General features: G+C 47.8%; 1 gene segment (V, D, J or C); it reads left to right on the top strand.

The window, feature by feature from the left end:
- Window positions 1–413: 413 nt before the first annotated feature.
- Window positions 414–21,403, top strand: LOC119961723. The segment is given in 7 exon segments: window positions 414–474; window positions 604–913; window positions 2,121–2,167; window positions 17,182–17,481; window positions 17,684–17,992; window positions 18,928–19,236; window positions 20,953–21,403. Coding segments are annotated over 7 exon segments (1,725 nt in total).
- Window positions 21,404–21,894: the final 491 nt, after the last annotated feature.

Genomic DNA, 21,894 nt, shown 5'->3' with positions numbered 1-21,894 from the left:
TATTCCCTGATAATGTAATTTAATCTGTTTATGTTCATCCTTTTATATTGGAGTGCAGAAATAATGAGACTTAATATATTTAATGAAATTAGATTTTACTTAGAGATGCTGAAATATAATTCTCCATTCGGGTGAGGAGAGACATTACAATTAATCCATTTCTCCAAACAAATATACCGATACCGATCTAATGTTTGTTTTAAATAATAATCTATATAAATCTATGGGTCCATTCTGTTGGGGGTGTGGAAGGTGGGACGTGGATCCAGTCGCCGCCTCCACCAGGGAATCAACAGGCGGCGCCTGGAAAGCCGCCCCCTTCTGCCGGGTATTTAAATGCCGCTCACTGGGACCCGAATCCAACAGTCCGGGAGCTGGTTTGTTCACTGAGTTCCTGACACAACCATTTCCCCCAAATGACCAGAAGGATGAGGTGGGCCATTTCTCTCAGTTTGTTGCTGACTTTCTTATCCCGTGAGTAGTTTTTATTGTCCAAGTCTCTCACTGTTACTGTCTCAGTGTTAGTCTCTCTCTGGAATGTTCCCAGAGTCACCAATCATTTCACCAGCATTAATCCTCGGGCTTTTTGATATATTTTTACAGGTGTCCAGTCGGATGTTGTGTTGACTCAGCCAGAGGCAGAGACCGGGCGTCCCGGAGGCTCCCTGACACTGACCTGTAAAACCAGCGGCTTCGATCTCAGCACCGCTTACATGCAGTGGGTCCGACAGGTTCCCGGACAGGGGCTGGAGTGGCTGCTTCAGTATTATGGGTCATCCAGCAACTACTACGCCCCAGGAATTCAGAATCGATTTACTCCGTCCAAAGACACTTCAAACAACATCTTCTCTTTGGCCATGACGAACCTGAAGACCGAAGACACCGCCATCTATTACTGTGCAAGATACCACAGCGAGAGGAACCAGGGCTGGACCCGCACAAGAACAGCTCGAGATGGAATTCAGCAACTTGCAGCTTAACCTGAAGGTCAGCACTTGATTCAAATGTAATATTAATGTCAGTGATCAGAGTCAAAACACAAGCTGCTTCTTACATAACTAACACAGATAAAATTAAACAATAAAACCTAACAAACCAATCGATCTAATAGGATGAGCTTTTGTCTGTTTATATTTACTGTTCACAGTTTCAGCAATGACAGACCTGGATATAACCGGCGTTTTATTATTTCTGATACTTGGAGAAAGTCTCTGTACATTGGGTTTGATAAACTGCTGTCTAAATTGTAAATTAGATCAGAAGTAAACTTGTATTTGAAGTGAATATTGAGCGGCAGGACTGAACAGAGAGTGAGTGCAGTTTTTGTGCGGTTGTCTGTCACTGTGACTACAGTGGGTCACAGTGCTGTGCACAGCGACATCCTCATACAAAAACCTCAGTGATAGAGTTTGTTCAAATTGGTGATCAGCGTCACAGCAGGATTGCCAACTTAAATGAGGCTTAAATAAAACACAATATTAGTTTACAAAAAGGTATTAAAATCTTCCACTTTATCTCTGTTGACCGACACGCTAAATGTGCACAGAGGGTTTAAAAGTGTTCCGATCCTCTTTATAAATGTAATGACCAGGACACGCTGAAATAGATTCGCTCTTGGAAGAGACAGTTAGTTTTTTGGGAGAGCAGTGAAATTAAATCTCTGTATTTTACAGTTAACAGTCTGCCGCAGTATTTGACACGCTGTGTCTCACTGTGATAACTGGGGCACAGCAGTTACTGTCAATACAAAAAGCCCCTCAGCACGAATTAACTGAGGCTGGCTCAGTGCTCGCTTTTACAATCCAACTTTATTCACAATGAAGTATTATTTATGTTCATCACTGCCCAAATAACGAGAAATAATTTAGGAACACTGATAATTATTCACGAAATCCGTTCGCGTTTTCAGTAACATGCCCATGTGTTACTCTGAAATATAAACATTAGGGTCATTTCTGAGCAGCAAGCGAAATCCACAAATACAATTATAAATTAATGAAAATTAATTGTGACTTTACTTTGCCGTTGGTTTGTGAATATTTAAAACAATGGTGGATTTCTGTCTATTTTGTGCAGGTGCGGTTATTGTATGGAGCTGCCCAGGGAATGTGACACTGTGACTACTTCGACAACTGGGGACAAGGCACCATGGTGACGGTGACTGCAGGTAAGAACCGTGCAATTATTTCATGCTGTTTTATTTCAGTCGTTGTTTTCTATTTTGATCTATTTTAACAATTCATTCGTTCACTGAATTGCGGGTTTGCTGGATTCTGTATTGAGATTTTGTTGTAATGTTTCACGTGATTCTGCTGAAAAGGGTTCGAGAATTACTCTGCCTCTTGACACAAAGGTGCTGATGAGGGATTTAGTCCCTGGCTATTGTGATTTGGTGTTTATTTCCTGAGGATACTGTGTGGTTGGGTTACTTTAAATATCGAACACCTGTTAAACAGTTTGGCGTTTCTGCAATGTTTAATGTCGGCGACTTTTCAGGTTAGGTGAATTGGCCATGCTAAATTGTCCCTTAATTGGAAAAAAATTATCGGGCACTAATTCTTTTTAAAAATCTCGGTGACATTTGGTGGTTGCAAGTTTTACCACCTCCTGCACATGTGTTAGGAATTGAACCCAATATTAATAAAATATTCTAAAGTTTCTGTGTTAATTTATTGAACATGCTCCGCTTATTCACACTGCTGATGATATTCTTCTATATTTTTGTTTAATTATTCATTCATTTGATGACAAGCGGATTTGGTGGCTTCGAGATTGAGATTTGCTTGAAATGTTATGTTTGGTTCTGTTGAAATTGTCTTTTGAATTGAGCTGCTTCTCCATGAAGCAAGTTTCAGTCCCTTGGTGATGTGATGTGGTATTTTTCTGCTCGATACATTGTATCTGGGTGACATTGAATAAGGTAAATGTGTGAAACAGTTTGGCGTTTCTGCATTGTTTAAACTCGGTGATACCGACTGGTTACATGTTTTGTAATTGAATGAAAACAATATACGTGTTTGGAACTACTTGACACATGATTGGAGGCAGAAAACAGGCATGATTGTAGATTAAACGTAGCCATGGTTCAAGGCACCCTTTCGAATGTAAGTTATTTCTGCAATAACAGCCTGGATTTTCTGCAATGTTTGCTCTCGGTGGGATTGATGGTTGCAGCTTTTATCATCTACTGCAAACATTTAAGTGTTTAAATATGTTTGGACTATGTTGAAAATATGAATAAAATGTGGTAAAGTTTCAATATTTTTTTTGGACCTATCCCTCCTCACAATGGCATTGCTGTCATTGTATATTTCTATTTAGTTTGATAATTCATACATTTGGTGGTGAGCTGGTTTACTGGATTTGATACTGAGATGGTTTTGAAATGTTAAGCTTGATTCTGTTAAGTGTAGAATTGATCTGCTTCTCTCGGAAATGGGTTTCAGTCCCTCAGTGATGAATTTTGTTGTTGTCTTGCTGAGAAGATTTGGCTGCGTGACTTTGAATAGGTACAATTTGTGAAGCGGTTTGGCGTTTCTGTATTGTTTCTGCATTGTTTAAACTCGGTGACACTGAGAGGTTACAGGTTTTCTGGTTCAATGGAAACGGTCTACCTGTTTGAATCTCTTTGAAACACGATTGGAGTGAACAAATAGGCAGGTTTCGGAAATAAAGAAACAAATTACAGATATATTAGGGCTTTTTTAAAATGTTAACTGGTGATTTCAGATTAAACTATCGTGTAACTGAACAGTGCTGTAGAATTAGTATATTATTATTAAAACAGTTTCAGACACAATCACTGAATATTTCCAGCCCACTTCAACAATTTTTCAAATTGGAAAGTAAAATTAATATAATTTGAACAATTATAATGCGGTAATATTATCCATAGATGTTGTCATATTAATGTCATCAATCGCCTTCCACAATTCTGCTGCCCATTGACATCACTGGAAAAGTCTCTGGGCTGGAAATATTCAGTGATTGTGTCTGAAACTGTTTTAATAATAATATACTGATTCTACAGCACTGTTCAATTACACAAGAGATTTTGAATTATTTTTTATTTCCATGATTACGTTTGCAGTTACTTAAATAGGAGTTTAACATTGCAGTTTGACAATTTGTGTATCCGGTTATTATATTCTTTCTGTGCAGCTGCAATAATATGATTCCTTCAATGTCATTTGAAGTTGGATAGTGAGATAATTGTCAATAATCTAATCATAAACAGTTTTCTGCGATCTGGAAGTTGCTGACAGTGAAGAAATTGTTCATACGATTTAATTTGAATTGTAGGAACGTTCAAACTGCACAGGGCTGGAGGTTGACAAGTAAATGCTTGAAATTCAAAGAGATTAATTTAATTACAAAAGGAGAATATTAGCTTTGCGACAAAACAATAACACCCTGTCTTGCATTGCTGTGCTGTACAGTGTAGAATTACAGAAAAATAAATGACACATGAGGAGAATAGGTTATATCTGAGCCTCAACCTTATTTCTTCTGAATTATTAAATTCAGCAAGAACATTTCTCCTTAATTTGCTCATTATGTTGCCGTGTTGTGTTGGATCTGAATGAAGTGTTTTCACTCTGTTTCACACTGATTAAATTGGATCTCCTTTCTTCAAACAATATTTTTAACAATTAAATTACAGGGATTATCTGATTTTTTAAATCTAGGAAGCACTTTTATTGATCTCAAACTGCCAGGGTCTTTACCTGTGTATATATGTAGTTTCGAGTTATGACAGTTTATCAATTCGGGAGTGCGGTTTTATCAAACAGATGGTATATTGTACATGTCTGAAGGTTTCCATCCGGTTATTTTAATTTTATTGTTTACCATTGCCAAAGATTTAATTAAACCCAAATTATTTAATAAAGATTCAAGCAGGAGCAGGATTTGAACTATCGAGAAACATTTTGGTATGATTTATATTGTAGTACAAATCAGCTAACAAGGCAATTAATTAACATTAACAATAACTTGCAATGCAATATTAGTACTAACTGATTCAACATAAATGACCTCCTGCAACAGAGTGACACACTGGCGCGCAATATCAAAGTGTATGGAGAATGTTTAATTGTATGGAAAATGAATTGAGATTACAATGCATTTCTTTACTCATGTCGATGCGGTATGTCAGGTGGAGCATTTTGTTGATTATATTTAATTAAGAAATTAGATCAAGTCAGGTAATCGTCTTTCGATGTGAATGTTTCCTGTTTTTTAAATTTATTTCAATCACTGACCTATGTTACGGACATTAAACTACAAAAAGTGCTGACGCCAACTTAGAATCCGTGGACTTTTACAACAGAAAAACCGACGCCACACCTGGACTGCTTCCGCTACCGTTGAGGGGCGAGAATGGAACACACTCAATTCCACTGAAAAATGGTGCAGGATACGCGGGTCCGACACTCTGGAGGCTGACAAGCTGCAGCCACACATACACATTACAGTCCCCAGCCACACATATCCCAGCCAACAAGATGGCACTGGTTGTGCTGGAGCGCACCCATACAGCCAGTCGGCTGGGGCCAGAGGGCACTAGCTTCAAAAGGGCTGTTGGTGGTGTGCGCAGCTGCATGGCTGCCTTGCCGGCTGCGGCAATGGTGTACCATGTTTGTCCACCCCCCCCCCCCCCCCCCACACCCGCCATCCCCAGAGTCCACCTCCTGGTCACTCTCCCTATTCCCCCCCCCCCCCCCCCCCCCCCACCGGCCCTGGCTGAAGCTCCCTAGCCAGCGGCACAATTGTCTGCAAACTAAGGCGATGTTGGACACCTTCCGGACACCCTCTCCCTTCCTCAGCAACCACCACGCCAATTTCACGATTTTTCAAAGCGCAAATGAACCACGCCATCGGGAACGCGGCTAATTGGAGGCGGAGAACCGTGATGACCCTGGAGATACGGGCTGGGCCCGCTAATGATTATGCAAATTGTGCGCACTGTATGTGTGGAGTGAAACGTATTGACGCCAATTTCAAGATATTGGAGAATCGGATTTGGCGTCAAATCTGGGCCTCTCCTGATTTTGGTATGGGAAGCTATTTTCCGCCAAATCATATTTCCCAATTTCCATGTCAGTTTATGGAAAATCCCGCCCTCTATCTCTCACACATACACTCGCTCACAGTCACACACACAGCCTCACACGCCCATTCTCTTCCATGCCCTCGCTATCTTTCTCTCTCTCCAACTATCTCTGACACACGAACACTCTGTCACCCACTCTCTCTCACAATAGGCGCATTATCTCCCTCTCTATTTCTCTTCCAAACACTCATTCTCTCTCAAATCCATTCACTCTCAGACACTCTCACATTCTTTCTCACATGCAATCTCCCAAACACACCTGCACACTGTTTCACATGCACTATCACACAAACAATCTCACTCACAAAAATAGCATATATGTCTCACACTCTCTTACAAACACACACAGAGGCACATTATTATTCTCTTTCATACACGCAATCTCCCTCTCTCACAGGCTGTCCCTCACACACACTCTCTCTTAAACACATTACCAATCTCACTCAAATGCACAAACTCTTACACACACTCTCTCGCATAAATTCTCTCTTGCACACATGCTCCCTCATACGCACGCTCTCTCATACACACGCTCTCTCATACACACGCTCTCTCATACACGCTCTCTCACACACACACTCTCCCACACACCCGTGCTCTCATACACAGTCTCTTGCACACCATGCTTTCTCACATAGATGCTCTCTTGCACACATGCTCCCTCACCCACATGTTCACTCACACACATGCTCTTTTGCACACATGCTCCCTCGCACACAAGCTCTCACACACGCTCTCTCCCACACTCTCACACACATGCTCCCTCTCACATGTGCTTTCTCACACTCACACTCTCACACATGCACTCTCTCGTACTCACGCTCTCACACACACAGGCTCACTTGCACACACTGTGTCTTGCACACATGCTCTTTCACACATACCCTCTCTCACACACACTCTCTTACACACATGCTCTCTCACACACATGCTCTGTCATACACATGCTCTCTGATGCACACGCTCTCTCATACATATGGTCTCTCACACACACGTGTTTTTTTGCCCTCATGCTCTCTCGCACAGATGCTCTCTCATACACATGCTCTCTCTCATACATATGGTCTCTCACACACACATGTCTTCTTGCACACATGCTCTCTCATACATATTCTCTCTCACTCATGCTCTCTCGCATACAGGCTTTCTAACACATTCTTTCACACACATGCTCTCGTGCACACACGCTCTCTCACATCCTTATTCTCTTACACACACGCTCCCTCACACACACTCTCTCTCTCACTTATATATGCTCTACCACACATACTCTCTCACACACACGTGCTCAACCACACACACTCTCACACATACATGCTGTGCCACACATGCTCGCTCATACATGTAATCTCTCGCACATACACTCTCTCACACACACGTGCTCCACTACACATGCTCGCTCACATGCATGCTCTCTCACACACATCCTTGCATGCTTCTGCACATAGGCTTTCTCACACATACGCCCTATCAAACAAACACTGTCTCACACGTACGTGTTCTGCCACACATGCTCTCTCACACACATGATCTCTCACACACACAGTCTCTCACACACATGCTCTCTCAAACACATGCTCTCTCAAACACATGCCCTCTTGCACACTCACGCATGCACTCTCTCAAACACACTGTCTTGATCGATCTCTCGCAGAAAGACACACATTCACACGCATGTTTGCACATACGTATGCAGCCACACACTCGCACTCTCTCACACGCATTCTTCGACACACAGTTGAAAATGACTGACTTTGGCATCAAGTTAGCATTTGAACGAGTGTGGCGTCAAGCAACCCAAACAAAAATGAATCGATGGGAATCAGGAGAACAATCTCTGCTGGTTGGAGTCATAACCAGCACCAAGGCAGATGGTTTCCGCTGCTGGAGGTCAATCATCTCAATTCCAGGACATCACTGCAAATGTTCCTCAGAGCATTGTCTTTTCAGTTTATTCGCCAATGACCTTCTTTAAATCATAAAGTCAGAAGTGGGGTTGTTCTCTGATGATTGCAGCTTGTTCAGCACCATTATTAACTGTGCAGATACTGAAGAGGTTTATCTGCAAATAAAACAAGATGGGGGCTATGTCCAGGCTTCGGCTAACAAGTGGTCAGTAACAATCACGTCACACACTTGAAGGAAATGGTCACCCCAGCAAGAATGGATCTTATGATCACCTCTTGACATTCATCATTAAATCCCCCACCATCAACATGCGAGGGATTAACATGGACCTGAAAGTGATCTGGATGAGCCACATACAATTTGTGGCCAGAAGAACTGATCAGAGGTGAGGAATCCTGCGGTGTAAAACTCAACTCCTGACTCCCCAAAGCTTGTCTACCATCTGAAGATCCGCTGCAGAAGCTCATGAAGACTCCTTAGACAATACCTTCGAAACCCATGACATTACAATGTGGACAAGGACAGCAGACACACCAACTGGAAGTTCTACCCCAGGTCACTCAACACCATTCCTTTAATTTCGCTGGTTCAACATCCTGTAACTGCCCCCGACACACCAGATGGACTGAGTGGTTGATGAAGGAAGCTCACCACCACCTTGTCAAGTGCAATGAGGAATGGGAAATAAATGCTGGCCTAGCCAGAGACGTCTACATCACAAGAATGAAGAAATACAACACACTCTCTCTGACACAATATTACAATAATTTTACGGGCTAAAAATTCCCATTTGCAAAATGAAAATTCATTAAGTTGCAGAAATGTTCATTGTTCCACTTCTGAATTGTTTTGTGAAAAATGAAATTACATCGGCATTAAAGCAGCTTCCCAGTGATCTACACTGCTGTCTGACTGCACACAGCCGGTGTTACTGAAAGTATTAAAGTAGCTGCCCAGTGATCTACACTGCTGTCTGACTGTACACAGCCAGTGTTACTGACAGTATTAAAGCAGCTGTCCAGTGATCTACACTGCTGTCTGACTGTACACAGCCGGTGTTACTGACAGTATTAAAGCAGCTGTCAGTGATCTACACTGCTGTCTGACTGTACACAGCCGGTGTTACTGAAAGTATTAAAGCAGCTGCCCAGTGATCTACACTGCTGTCTGACTGTACACAGCCGGTGTTACTGACAGTATTAAAGCAGCTGCCCAGTGATCTACACTGCTGTCTGACTGTACACAGCCGGTGTTACTGACAGTATTAAAGCAGCTGCCCAGTGATCTACACCGCTGTCTGACTGTACACAGCCGGTGTTACTGAAAGCTGATCAATGTGGAGAATCAGGACAGGATGGATGGAGAGGAAGAGGAGGGGGTGGGGAGCCGAATGGAGGAGCCCCCAGCTCGGCTGTGGACAACAGGCAACAGGAAGCTGAGCCTGAGCGGAAAATCATCCAGAGAAACATCGTCCTAATGGGCTGGGAGTTCCTGGGAATGATCACTCACCCACGATCACTCACTCACTCACTCACTCGCCCTCACTCACCTATCTTCACTCATTCACGTACCCTCACTCACTCACCATACCCACCATCACTCACTGATCCTCACTCACCCATCCTCAATGATACACCTTTCTTACCCACCCTCATTCACTCACCCTCACTCTCCCACCCTCACTCACCCACCCTCACTCACCCACTCTCACTCACCCACCCTCACTGACACACTATCACTCACCCACCCTCCCTGACACACTCTCACTCACTCACCCCCCGACACACACACACTCACCCACCCTCCCTGACACACTCTCACTCACCCACCCTCCCTGACACACACTCACCCACCCTCCCTGACACATTCTCACTCACCCACATTCCCTGACACACTCTCACTCACCCACCCTCCCTGACACACTCTCACTCACTCACCCCCCGACACACACACACTCACCCACCCTCCCTGACACACTCTCACTCACCCACCCTCCCTGACACACTCTCACTCACCCACCCTCCCTGACACACACTCACCCACCCTCCCTGACACATTCTCACTCACCCACACTCCCTGACACACTCTCACTCACCCACCCTCCCTGACACACTCTCACTCACCCACGCTCCCTGACACACTCTCACTCACCCACCCTCCCTGACACACACACTCACCCACCCTCCCTGACACACACACACTCATCCACCCTCCCGACACACTCTCACTCACCCACCCTCACTCACTCACCCTCCCTGACACACTCTCACTCACCCACCCTCCCTGACACACTCTCACTCACCCACCCTCCCTGACACACTCTCACTCACCCACCCTCCCTGACACACTCTCACTCACCTACCCTCACTCTCACACCCTCACTCAACCACCCTCCCTGACACACTCACCCACCTTCATTCAGCACTACTCACCCTCACTGACTCACCCTTTCATGCCTAACCTAACTCGTTCACCCTCACTCACACTCTCACTCACTCATTCTCAAACACCCACCCATCCTCACTCATCCTCACCCACCCTCATTCAGGCTCTCACCCTCACTCAGTAACCCACCCACACTCACCCCCACCCTCACTAATCCTCATTCAGTAAACCACCCAAACTCACTCCCAAACCCTCACACACCCTCACTCACCCGCCCACATTCAGGCTCTCACCCTCACTCAGTAACCCACCCACACTCACTCACCCAGCCTCACACACCCTCACTCACACACCCTCACACACCCTCAATCAGTAACCCACCCTCACTGACACATTCACTCTCCCCCTCACTCAAATACCATCACCCACCCTAACTCGCCCACACTCACTCACTCACCCTCCAACCCACCATCGCTCTCTAATCCCCTCTCACACATCCACCCTGACTCATTCATACTTACTCACCCAGCCTCACTCATTTACCTTCACTTACAAAGACTCGCACCCGGACTCTTTCATATGCATTCCTTACCATTCCTCACTCACCCACATTCCCTCATTCACCCTTATTCAGTCACCCTCTCCGGACGCACCCACTCTCTATCACCCACTATCACTCACCCTCATTCACTCCCCCACCCTCACTCACTCTCACTGACACACACTCACTCTCATTCACCACCCAAATTCACCCTCACTGACACACCCAAACACATTCACTCACACATCCTCATCCACCCACAGCCATCCCCTCAGTCACTCAACCACCATCACACACCCACCCTCGCTCACCCACCCACACTTATTCTCCGCCACTCACACGCCCTCACTCACCCAAGATCACCAGCTAATTCTCAATGATGCACCTCGCTCACTTGGACACTCTCATACATCCTCACTGACCTGTACTCACTCAATCATCCTCCCTCAATCACCCTCACTCATTCACTGTCCCTCATTCACCCGCACTCACCCACGTTCACTGACTCCCCCTCATTCATTCACCCACTCCATTCACTCACCAGCAGTCGACCCCTTGACTCACTCACCCAGCGTCACTCACCCAGTGAGAGAGCCTGACTCATTCGTCCTCGGTGACATACTTACCCTCACTCAGTCAGTCATCCCTGATCTGCCACTCATCAACACTCATACATCAGAACTTCCGGTTGCGGCTATGCGGAGCTAAGCCGCAGGTTTGGCAGCTCCCGCTAGAAACGGACTTTGGAGCTCTTTTCAGGGCCCCCAACGGTGCTTTATCGACGATTCCCGACGTGGGAAGGGGTCTGCAGTAAATCCCCAGGGTTCTATGGTCCGGACCAGGAGGGGGGCGAGCAGAAAAGCGGTGGCAGCGCCTCTGGAAAAGCGGGGGAAGGGAAACAAAATGGCGGCCGGCGGAGCCCTCGAGGATTGGAGGCAGTGGGCGCAGGAGCAGCAAGAGACTCTTCAGCGCTGCTTTCAGGAGCTTAAGGTGGAGTTGCTGGAGTCGCTGAAGGCTACCACCGGTAAGCTGCAGGAGACTCAGACAGCCCAGGGGGCCGCAATCTGGGAGCTGCAGCAGCAGGCCTCCGAAAGGGAGGATGAGGCCGCAGCCCTCGCGGGGAAGGTGGAGATGCACGAGGCACTCCATAAAAAGTGGCAGGAGCGGTTCGAGGAGCTGGACAACCGGTCGAGGTGGAAACATTTACGGATCCTGGGCCTCACGGAGGGGCAGGAGGGGTCGGACCTGGCGGCCTATGTGGTTGTTTTGTTGAACTCGCTGATGGGGGCTGGGTCCTTCCAGGTGCCCCTGGAGCTGGAGGGGGCCCACAGAATACTGGCCAGGAGGCCCAAGCCGAATGATCCGCCACGGGTGGTCCTGGTGTGGTTCCACCGGTTCATTGACCGGGAGTGCGTGCTTCGGTGGGCCAAGAAGGAGCGGAGCAGCAAGTGGGAGAACACGAAGGTGCAGATCTTCCAGGACTGGAGTGCGGAGGTGGCTAAGTGGCGTGCCGGGTACAATCGGACAAAGGCGGTGCTCCACAAACAGAGTGTGATGTTTGGCATGTTACAGCCGGCGCGTCTGTGCATCACCTACAAGGACTGTCACCATTATTTTGAGTCCCCGGAGGAGGCGTGGGCCTTTGTGCAGGCTGAGAAATTGGACTCAAACTGAGGGTCAGGGATGGGGGTTTTGTATGTAAATGCAAATGTGTCTAAATTTTTTCTTTGGAGGGGGGTTGAGTGGGGGTATCTGTGGGAGGTGTTGGAAAGGTTTGGGTTTGTGGAGGGGTTTGTCCGTTGGGTGAGACTGCTTTATGAGGCCCCGATGGCAAGTGTAGCCATGAATAGGAGGAGGTCGGAGTACTTTCGGCTGCACTGGGGATGGGACAGGGGTGTCCCCTGTCCCCCTTGCTCTTTGCGTTGGCAATTGAGCCCCTGGCCATGGCGTTGAGAGTCGGGGAACTGGAGGGGCCTGGTGTGGGGTGGGGAGGAGCATCGAGTGTCGCTTTATGCGGACGACCTGTTGCTGTATGTGGCGGACCCGGTGGGGGGAATGCCAGAGGTGATGAGGATTCTCAGCGAATTTGGGGGCTATTCTGGGTATAAGCTCAACCTGGGTAAGAGCGAGCTGTTCGTGGTGCACCCGGGGGATCAGGAGGAGGGGATTGGTAGGCTCCCACTGAAGCAGACAGGGAGGAGCTTTAGGTACCTGGGAGTCCCGGTGCCTGGGAGTCCCGGTGTCTGGAAGCTGGGGGGCCCTGCACAAGCTCAACCTCACAAGGTTGGTGGAGCAAATGGAGGAGGAGTTCAAAAGGTGGGATATGTCACCACTGTTGCTGGCGGGGAGGGTGCAGTCCGTCAAGGTGACGGTGCTCCCGAGGTTTTTGTTCCTGTTCCAGTACCTTCCCATCCTTATCCCAAAGGCCTTTTTTTAGGAGAGTTAACAGGAGTATTACGGGATTTGTATGGGCGCATGGGACTCCGAGGGTGAGAAGGGTGTTCCTGGAGCGCGGCAGGGATGGGGGGGGGGGGGCTGGCGCTGCCCAACCTCTGTGGGTACTATTGGGCTGCCAATGCAGCGGTGGTACATAAGTGGGTAATGGACGGGGAAGGGGCAGCATGGAAGTGGATGGAGATGGCGTCCTGTGTAGACACGAGCCTGGAGGCGCTGGTAACGGCATTGCCATTCTCTCCAACAAGGTATGCCACGAGCCCGGTGGAGGCGGCTACCCTTAAAATTTGGGGGCAATGGAGACGGCATAGGGCGAGGTGGGGGGCTCGATGGAGTCCCCGATACGGGGGAACCACCGGTTTGTTCCAGGGAGCATCGATGGCGGATTTCTGGGCTGGCACAGGGTAGGTATTAGGAGGTTGAGGGACCTATTTGTGGACGGGTGGTTCGCGAGCCTGGGGGAACATAGAACATAGAACAGTACAGCACAGAACAGGCCCTTCGGCCCTCGATGTTGTGCCGAACAATGATCACCCCACTTAAACCCACGTAACCCGTATACCCGTAACCCAACAATCCCCCCATTAACCTTACACTACGGGCAATTTAGCATGGCCAATCCACCTAACCCGCACATCTTTGGACTGTGGGAGGAAACCGGAGCACCCGGAGGAAACCCACGCACACACAGGGAGGACGTGCAGACTCCACACAGACAGTGACCCAGCCGGGAATCGAACCTGGGACCCTGGAGCTGTGAAGCATTGATGCTAACCACCATGCTACCGTGAGGCCCCAATGCTAACCACCATGCTACCGTGAGGCAGAGAGCCGGAGTTAGAGGGGAAGTTTGGGCTCCCCCTGGGAACATGTTTAGGTACATGCAGGTGAGGGCGTTTGCCAGGCGGCAGGTGGAGGGGTTCCCTCTGCTGTCCCCACGTGGGGTACGGGACAGGGTGCTCTCAGGGGTGTGGGTTGGGGGAGGGAGGATTTCGGACATATTTCAGGTAATGCAGGAGGTAGACGAGCCGGGGGAAGTTCAGAGAGCCACGGGAAGGTGCAGAGAGCCGGGGGAATGTGCAGAGAGCCGGGGGAAGGGGCAGAGAGCCGGGGGAAGGAGCAGAGAGCCGGGGGAAGGTGCAGAGAGCCGGGGGAAGGGGCAGAGAGCCGGGGGAAGGAGCAAAGAGCCGGGGGAAGGGGCAGAGAGCCGGGGGAAGGGGCAGAGAGCCGGGGGAAGGTGCAGAGAGCCGGGGGAAGGGGCAGAGAGCCGGGGGAAGGAGCAGAGAGCCGGGGGAAGGTGCAGAGAGCCGGGGGAAGGGGCAGAGAGCCGGGGGAAGGAGCAGAGAGCCGGGGGAAGGGGCAGAGAGCCGGGGGATGGAGCAGAGAGCCGGGGGAAGGTGCAGAGAGCCGGGGGAAGGGGCAGAGAGCCGGGGGAAGGTGCAGAGAGCCGGGGGAAGGTGCAGAGAGCCGAGGGAAGGGGCAGGGAGCCGGGGGAAGGGGCAGAGAGCCGGGGGAAGGGGCAGAGAGCCGGAGGATGGAGCAGAGAGCCTGGGGAAGGTGCAGAGAGCCGGGGGAAGGGGCAGAGAGCCGGGGAAGGAGCAGAGAGCCGGGGGAAGGTGCAGAGAGCCGGGGGAAGGTGCAGAGAGCCGAGGGAAGGGGCAGGGAGCCGGGGGAAGGGGCAGAGAGCCGGGGGAAGGGTCGGAGAGCCGGGGGAAGGAGCAGAGAGACGGGGGAAGGAGCGGAGAGCCCAGGGGAAGGTGCAGAGAGCTGGGGGAAGGTGCAGAGAGCCGGGGGAAGGTGCAGAGAGCCGGGGGAATGCGCAGAGAGCCGGGGAAGGGCAGAGAGCCGGGGGAAGTGTAGGGAGGGGGGGGAACGTGCAGACAGCAGTTGGAAGGAGCAGAGAGCCGGGGAAATAGCAGAGAGCTGGAGTTTGTGTAGAGAGGGGGGGGGGGGGGGGGGGGGGGGGGGGGGAGATGCAGAGAGCCGGGGGAAAGTGCAGAGAGCCGGGGGAAGGCGCAGAGAGCCGGAAGAATGTCCATGGAGTGGGGATAAGCGATAAGAATCGGGGTAAAATGCACAGTGCTGGCGAAAAGTTCAGAAAACCCGCACAAAATGCCAGGAACCGGGAAAAGCCCAAAGAACTGGGAAAAGTGTAGTGCACATGGGCAAATACACAAAGAGCAGGAAAAACAATGCAGAGTCGAGAGAAAGTGCAGAGATCTAAAAGAAAGTGAAGGGAGCAGGTTAAAGGTGCAGAAATCCAGCGGGAACCGCAGAGAGATGGGGGACGCTCAGAGAGCGCGGGCGGGGTGCGGGGGGATTGCAGGCAGCCCGGTCTCAGTGACAGGCGGAATGTGGAGTTAACACCACAATCACACAGCCAGGATCTTATTGAATGGGGGAGGAGGCTCGACGGGCCGAATGGCCGCCTCCCGCTGTTAATGTGCATGATCCGAAAATTAGAGAATGTTGCAATTACTCAAATGTAGAGTTTTATTGTAATTATATAAAGGTGCATTGCGAAGGTATTTTTCAAGCAAAGTCACTACTCTCTGGTTTGGGGAGTGGGGGTAGTGAGATGGAGAGAGGAGGGGGCATCAGTTAGTTTGAACAAAGGGAATTTCCCAAAACTGCAAAGATACAAATGAAGAGACAACTTATTTAACACAATTTGATTGTGACGTACACAGCTCAGTTAGGTGGATTATGACGTACGCAACTCAGTTAGCTGGATTGTGACGTACACAGCTCAGTTAGCTGGATTGTGACGTACACAGCTCAGTTAGCTGGATTGTGATGTGCCCAGCTCAGTTAGCTGGATTGTGACGTAGACAGCTCAGTTAGCTGGTTTGTGATGTACACAGGTCAATCAGCTGGATTGTGATGTACACAGGTCAGACAGCTGGATTGTGACGTACACAGCTCAGGTAGCTGGATTGTGACGTACACAGCTCAGTTAGCTGGATTATGACGTACACAGCTCAGTTAGCTGGGATTGCGACGTACACAGCTCAGGTAGCTGGATTGTGACGTGCACAGCTCGGTTAGCTGGATTGTGACGTACACAGCTCAATTAGCTAGATTGTGACGTTCACTGCACAGTTAGATGGATTGTGACGTACACAACTCAGTCAGCTGGATTGTGACGTACACAGCTCAGTTAGCTGGATTGTGACGTACACAGCTCAGTTAGCTGGATTATGACGTACACAGCTCAGTTAGCTGGATTGTGACGTACACAGCTCAGTGAGCTGGACTGTGACGTACACAGCTCAGTTAGCTGGGCGGCTGGGTCGTGACGAAGATCGATCCCAACAGCGCGGTTTCAATTGAGGTTATTCAGAAAGACCCCCATTCTCAACCTTGCCCCTAGCCTGAGATGTGGTGACCCTCAGGTTAAATCACCACCAGTTAGCTCTCAAAAGGAGAGGGCAGTCTCCGGGACTATGGGACATTACATTTCGTTTTACGTCATGGCTGACATAATGGGAAAATCATCCGCTCTTCGCTTTCAATCCAATGAAATGTACATCATTCTGATTATATCAAAATGTTGTTTTATGCCAGGTGATAGAGACGGAGAAAGATGTGAGTTTCTAATGAGGTGGCAAACGGAGGTTCTCAAATGATAGAACTAATAGAAGCTGAAATGTGGATGTAGCATTTGTTAGGAAAATGTTGGAATAAACGCATAACTCTCGTCAAATTTTGAAATGTTTGGTTGCTAAATAAATACAATCCCAGAGTCTAACTTGTTGAATGGGCCATTCTCTCCCAGCGACACCGTCTCCGCCCACTCTCTACAGACTGGTCTCCTCCTGTCAGCAACACAACACCGACGGCTCCGTAACCGTTGGGTGTTTAGCGATGGACTACTTCCCAGAAATCACCAGCCTTACCTGGAAGAAAGATGGGCAGCTGATCACCACTGGAGTTAAGAAATACCCGTCAGTGAGAAACAAGAAGGGAACCTACACCCTGAGCAGCCAGTTAACCATCACCGAGTCAGAGGGGGGATGCAGCAAAATCAGCTGTGAGGTTCGGCACAGCGGCTCAGACAAGAGCATTGGAATGACATGTAAGTATTGTAGAACCTGTGACAAACAGAACCGCTTTGATTATTTTATTAACAACTTTTGTTATTTGTGATACATTTATGAAACTCTGCATAGTTGATTCTTGGCGAAAAATATCGACTGCAGAAAAACAGTTAAAACATAATAAATCATTTTATTTGTTGCAAGATCTTCTGCAAGAAATGTTAACTTGTGTTTTTGAAGGTGGAAATGGCATCCCTCCAAATGTTCTCCTCACCATGAGTTCCAGTGAAGAAATCTTAAGACAGAAATTTGCAACCATCGTCTGTTCAATCAACGATTTCCGTCCAAAGTCACTGACCGTGAAGTGGCTGAAGAATGGACAACCCATGGATTCAGGAATTATCACCTCTCCCGCCTGTGAAGTGAACGGGAACTTCTCGGCGAGCAGTCGGCTGACAGTCTCCGCTGGGGAATGGTTCAGCAAAGCGGTCTATACCTGCCAGGTCACTCATCAAGAGGTCACCCAAAGTCACAACATCACCGCGTCTGGTAAGAGACACAAACAGAGGAAACAATAAATTATCCTGCATTCTGATGTTAATCAAAATCAGAAATTTACTAAAGTTAGTACAAAGCACAGAACAACTTCTAATTTACTGCCATGTAGTTTGTGTTTCATTCTGATGTAAGCTGCATTAGGGCTGCTCACCATTCAGGATTTGATCAGAACAGCAAAGAATGTTTCCACTACTTTGAAATCATTTAGTGAGTGAGGTGGACTTGATATCAGTTTTATCCCGAAACAGCTGATTATATTTCAGAGGCAGTGGGTGTGTTGAACCCTTTATTGATAACAGCTCCGGGGGAAAGTGTTAAAAAATTCATCCAACCTATTTATAAATTAGCGTTCAAGACTGTGTCCCAGAGATCAGGAATTATATATCGCATTGGGAATGCTGCAATGCTGATTCATTAAAATGATACCGGGGCTAAACGACTTTCACAGTAGCGGTTAGCAGTGATGCCTCACAGTGCCTGGGACCCGGTTCGATACTGACGCCAGGTGACTGTGTGGAGTTTACACCTTCTCGCCGTCTCTGCACGGGTTTCCTCCAGGTGCTTTGGTTTCTTCCCACAGGCAAATACGTGCAGGTTAGGTGAATTGGTCATCCTACATTGTCGCTGAATGTCCAAAGATTAGGCGGGGTTGTGAGGCTACAGGGATAGGGTGGGGGAGTGCTCTTTCGCGGGTCGGTGCAGGCTCCATGGGCCGAATGGTCCTCTTCTGCACTGTAGTGATCTATTATTCTATAATAGATTTCACAGAACTCGCTGGTTTTCTTTTGTATATCGAAGATTAAAGGCGGTCTTCAGAGGTTGACATTTCGAAGTTGCTTTATTCCCATTTAGAGAGTGAAGGCTGAATCCTGCTGTCCTGATTGTGAAGCTGAAACTTGGGTTAATTTTCATGTTTTCAATCACAGATCCTTCCGATTGCACTGATGCCTCAGTAACAATACTGCCACCACCAATAGAACAGGTCTTACTGGAGGCGACTGTAACCTTAACCTGCGTCATTTCGAATGCTCCTTATGGAGTCAACGTGTCCTGGAGTGAAGCGAAGAAGCCGCTGAAATCAGAGATTGCCGACCAGCCTGGGGCAGATACTGAGAGCGTGGTCAGCAAATTAAACATCTCGACACAAGCCTGGCTGAGTGGGGCTGTGTTTGACTGTGTGGCGAGCCATCAGGACCTGCCAACTCCTTTAAGAATTTCAATCCACAAAAAAATAGGTGAGCGGTGAAACTGAAGCAATAAGTGAGTCATTGTGTCTATTTCTAGTGTCAGTGCAGCGGTCAGTATTTAGCATTCAGTGTATTTATGGTCCATTCTGATTGGCAATTCCACTAACTAAATACTCTGGGCGTTTAGAGTTTAAGGGGAAATTGATATGCAGATGAATGAAGAATTAATTGAAAACAGTGATTTTGGGTTTAGATGGAGCGAGACCATAGACCACAAGACTTAGGAGCAGATGGAGGCCATTGGGCCCATCAACACCGGTCCAGCCTTCAGTGAGGTCATGACTGATCTGCTGTGATAATCTTCAACTCCTCTTTCCCACCTTATCCTCATATCCCTTGACGCCTTTCCTGATTTAAAATATGTCTCCCTCAACCTTGAACATACTGACCGACCCAGAATATACAGCCCCCTGCGATAAATAATTCCACAGCTTCACTACCCTCTGAGAGAGGAAATTCCTTCTCATCTCTGTCTGAAATGGGCGAACCCTCACTTTGCGACCATGCACGCTGCTGCTAGACGCTCCCACAGGGGGGAAAAAAACCATCAGGGTCTATCCTAAGAAGCTCCCTGAGAATCTTTCATGTCTCAATTAGGTCGCCTTTATTCCTCTAAACTTCAATAAGTACAGCCCATCCTACTTAATCTCTCCCCAAAAGAAAATCCCTCCATAGTCGGGTTGAACCTCGTGATCCTTCTCTGGACTGGCTTCAAAACCAATCTGTCTTCCTTAGATACGGGCACCAAAACTATTCAAAGTATATCAGGTCGTAGTTAATTGGTGCCTTGTGCAGTTTGAGCATAACTTCCCCATGTTTATATTCTATTCCCTTTGAAATAAATGTCAATATCCAATTTGTCTCCATAGTACCTGCAGAACTTGCTTTTTGTGGTTTCTGCGCGAGGACCCCCAATTCCCCCGTTACTTCAGCTTTCTTCAGTCTTTCTCCATCTAAATAATATTCCGTTATGTTCCTCCTCCTCCCAAAGTGTCTAACCTCACATTTTCGTACTTCATATTCTATCTGCCAAGTTTTTACTCAGTAACTTAAGCTGTCTCTGTCCCTCTGTGGATTTTCTGTAATCCTCACCAATTGCCTTTCTATTTTTGTAACTGCAGCCATAGGCATAGTACACTCATTCATTAAACAGTTTTGAAATTCATGTATATTACAAATATTGCCCCCCCCCCCCCCCCCCCTCTCTAGTCTTCTCGTTATCATCTCAAAGAATTGCAATAAATTTGTCAGGAATGAATTACCCTTCACGAAGCCGTGCAGTCCCTGTTTGATTATACTCTGTATGCTTAAATGCTCAGCTACTAAGGTCACTGGCCTATAGTTACCTGTTTTTGACTCCCTCACTTTTGAATAAGGGTGTTACATTGGCAGTTTTCTAATCCTCTTGGGGTAAGGTGGGAGGAGCCTGGTGTGGAGTTTATACACCAGCACAGAACAGTTGGGCCGAATGGCCTGTTTCCCTGCTGTACACTTTCTGAAACTTTCAAATCCAATATCCGTAAATTCTCAGGGAAAAGGATTGTGTCCACCTCTGCTCCGAGCTGGGAACCCGGACAGATCCCAAAGTGGAAAATGGAAACCTTTAAAATCCAACACAAAACACATTTCTCTCACATCTAACCCGCGGTTCCATTGTCTCCGGAATTCCCCATTTTATTGACATTTATTGTACATTTTCTGCAGATCCCAATCCGCGGGAACCGTCCGTCTCTGTCCTCCTGCCCTCGGCTGAAGACGTCTCCGCTCAGAGATTCGTCTCCCTCAGCTGCTTAGTGAGAGGTTTCTCCCCCCGAGAGATCTTCGTCAAGTGGACCGTCAATGACAAGCCGGTGAATCCCGGCAACTACAAGAACACCGAGGTGATGGCGGAGAACGGCAATAGCTCCTTCTTCATGTACAGCCTGTTATCCATTGCAGCGGAGGAGTGGGCCAGCGGCGCTTCTTACTCCTGTGTGGTGGGACATGAAGCCATCCCCTTGAAGATCATCAACAGAACGGTTGATAAATCCAGCGGTAAACCCAGTTTTGTGAACATTTCCCTCGCTCTGATGGACACCGTTAATTCATGTCAATGAGAATCTATTGGTTATATTTTGAACTAAAATAAAAATAATAAAGGTTTTATTTCCTCCAATTGTGATTTAAATACACAGCCGCTTAATTAATGGAGCTTCCACTTTGCTGATATTAGATCTGTTCAATGAGACCCGGATTTCTACAGGTCTCGGCCCCAAGTCTGATACAACCAGAGCTCTCCGCTCAGATGCACCCTGGGTTAGAGACAGAGTAAATCTCATTCATTCCTGGATTCAGCAAAATATCTTCATTGACTTTCCTCCCGCTGAGGAGAAATCGGACAATTTCCCATTTCAGACAAACAAACCCATCACATTCAGATCTCGGTGTTCCTGCTTTTCTCATTGTCCATCCCTTTAAAATTAATGTCAGCTTTAAGTTGCTGTATCACACCCACTGGAAACTGAATTACGGGTCACACAGAAACATGGACCAACAATCCCCAGTCAAAGAGAGGGCAAAGTGAAATTGTTAATCCACTGTACCCTACTTCACCAACAGAGAGAGCGGGAGGGGGATTAGTTAATCCACGTCACCTCCACTTCCCCA

Source organism: Scyliorhinus canicula, unplaced genomic scaffold (genome assembly GCF_902713615.1).
Source record: "Scyliorhinus canicula unplaced genomic scaffold, sScyCan1.1, whole genome shotgun sequence".
In the NCBI taxonomy this organism is placed as follows: Eukaryota; Metazoa; Chordata; class Chondrichthyes; order Carcharhiniformes; family Scyliorhinidae; genus Scyliorhinus; species Scyliorhinus canicula.
This window is presented reverse-complemented; position numbering and strand designations above follow the sequence as displayed.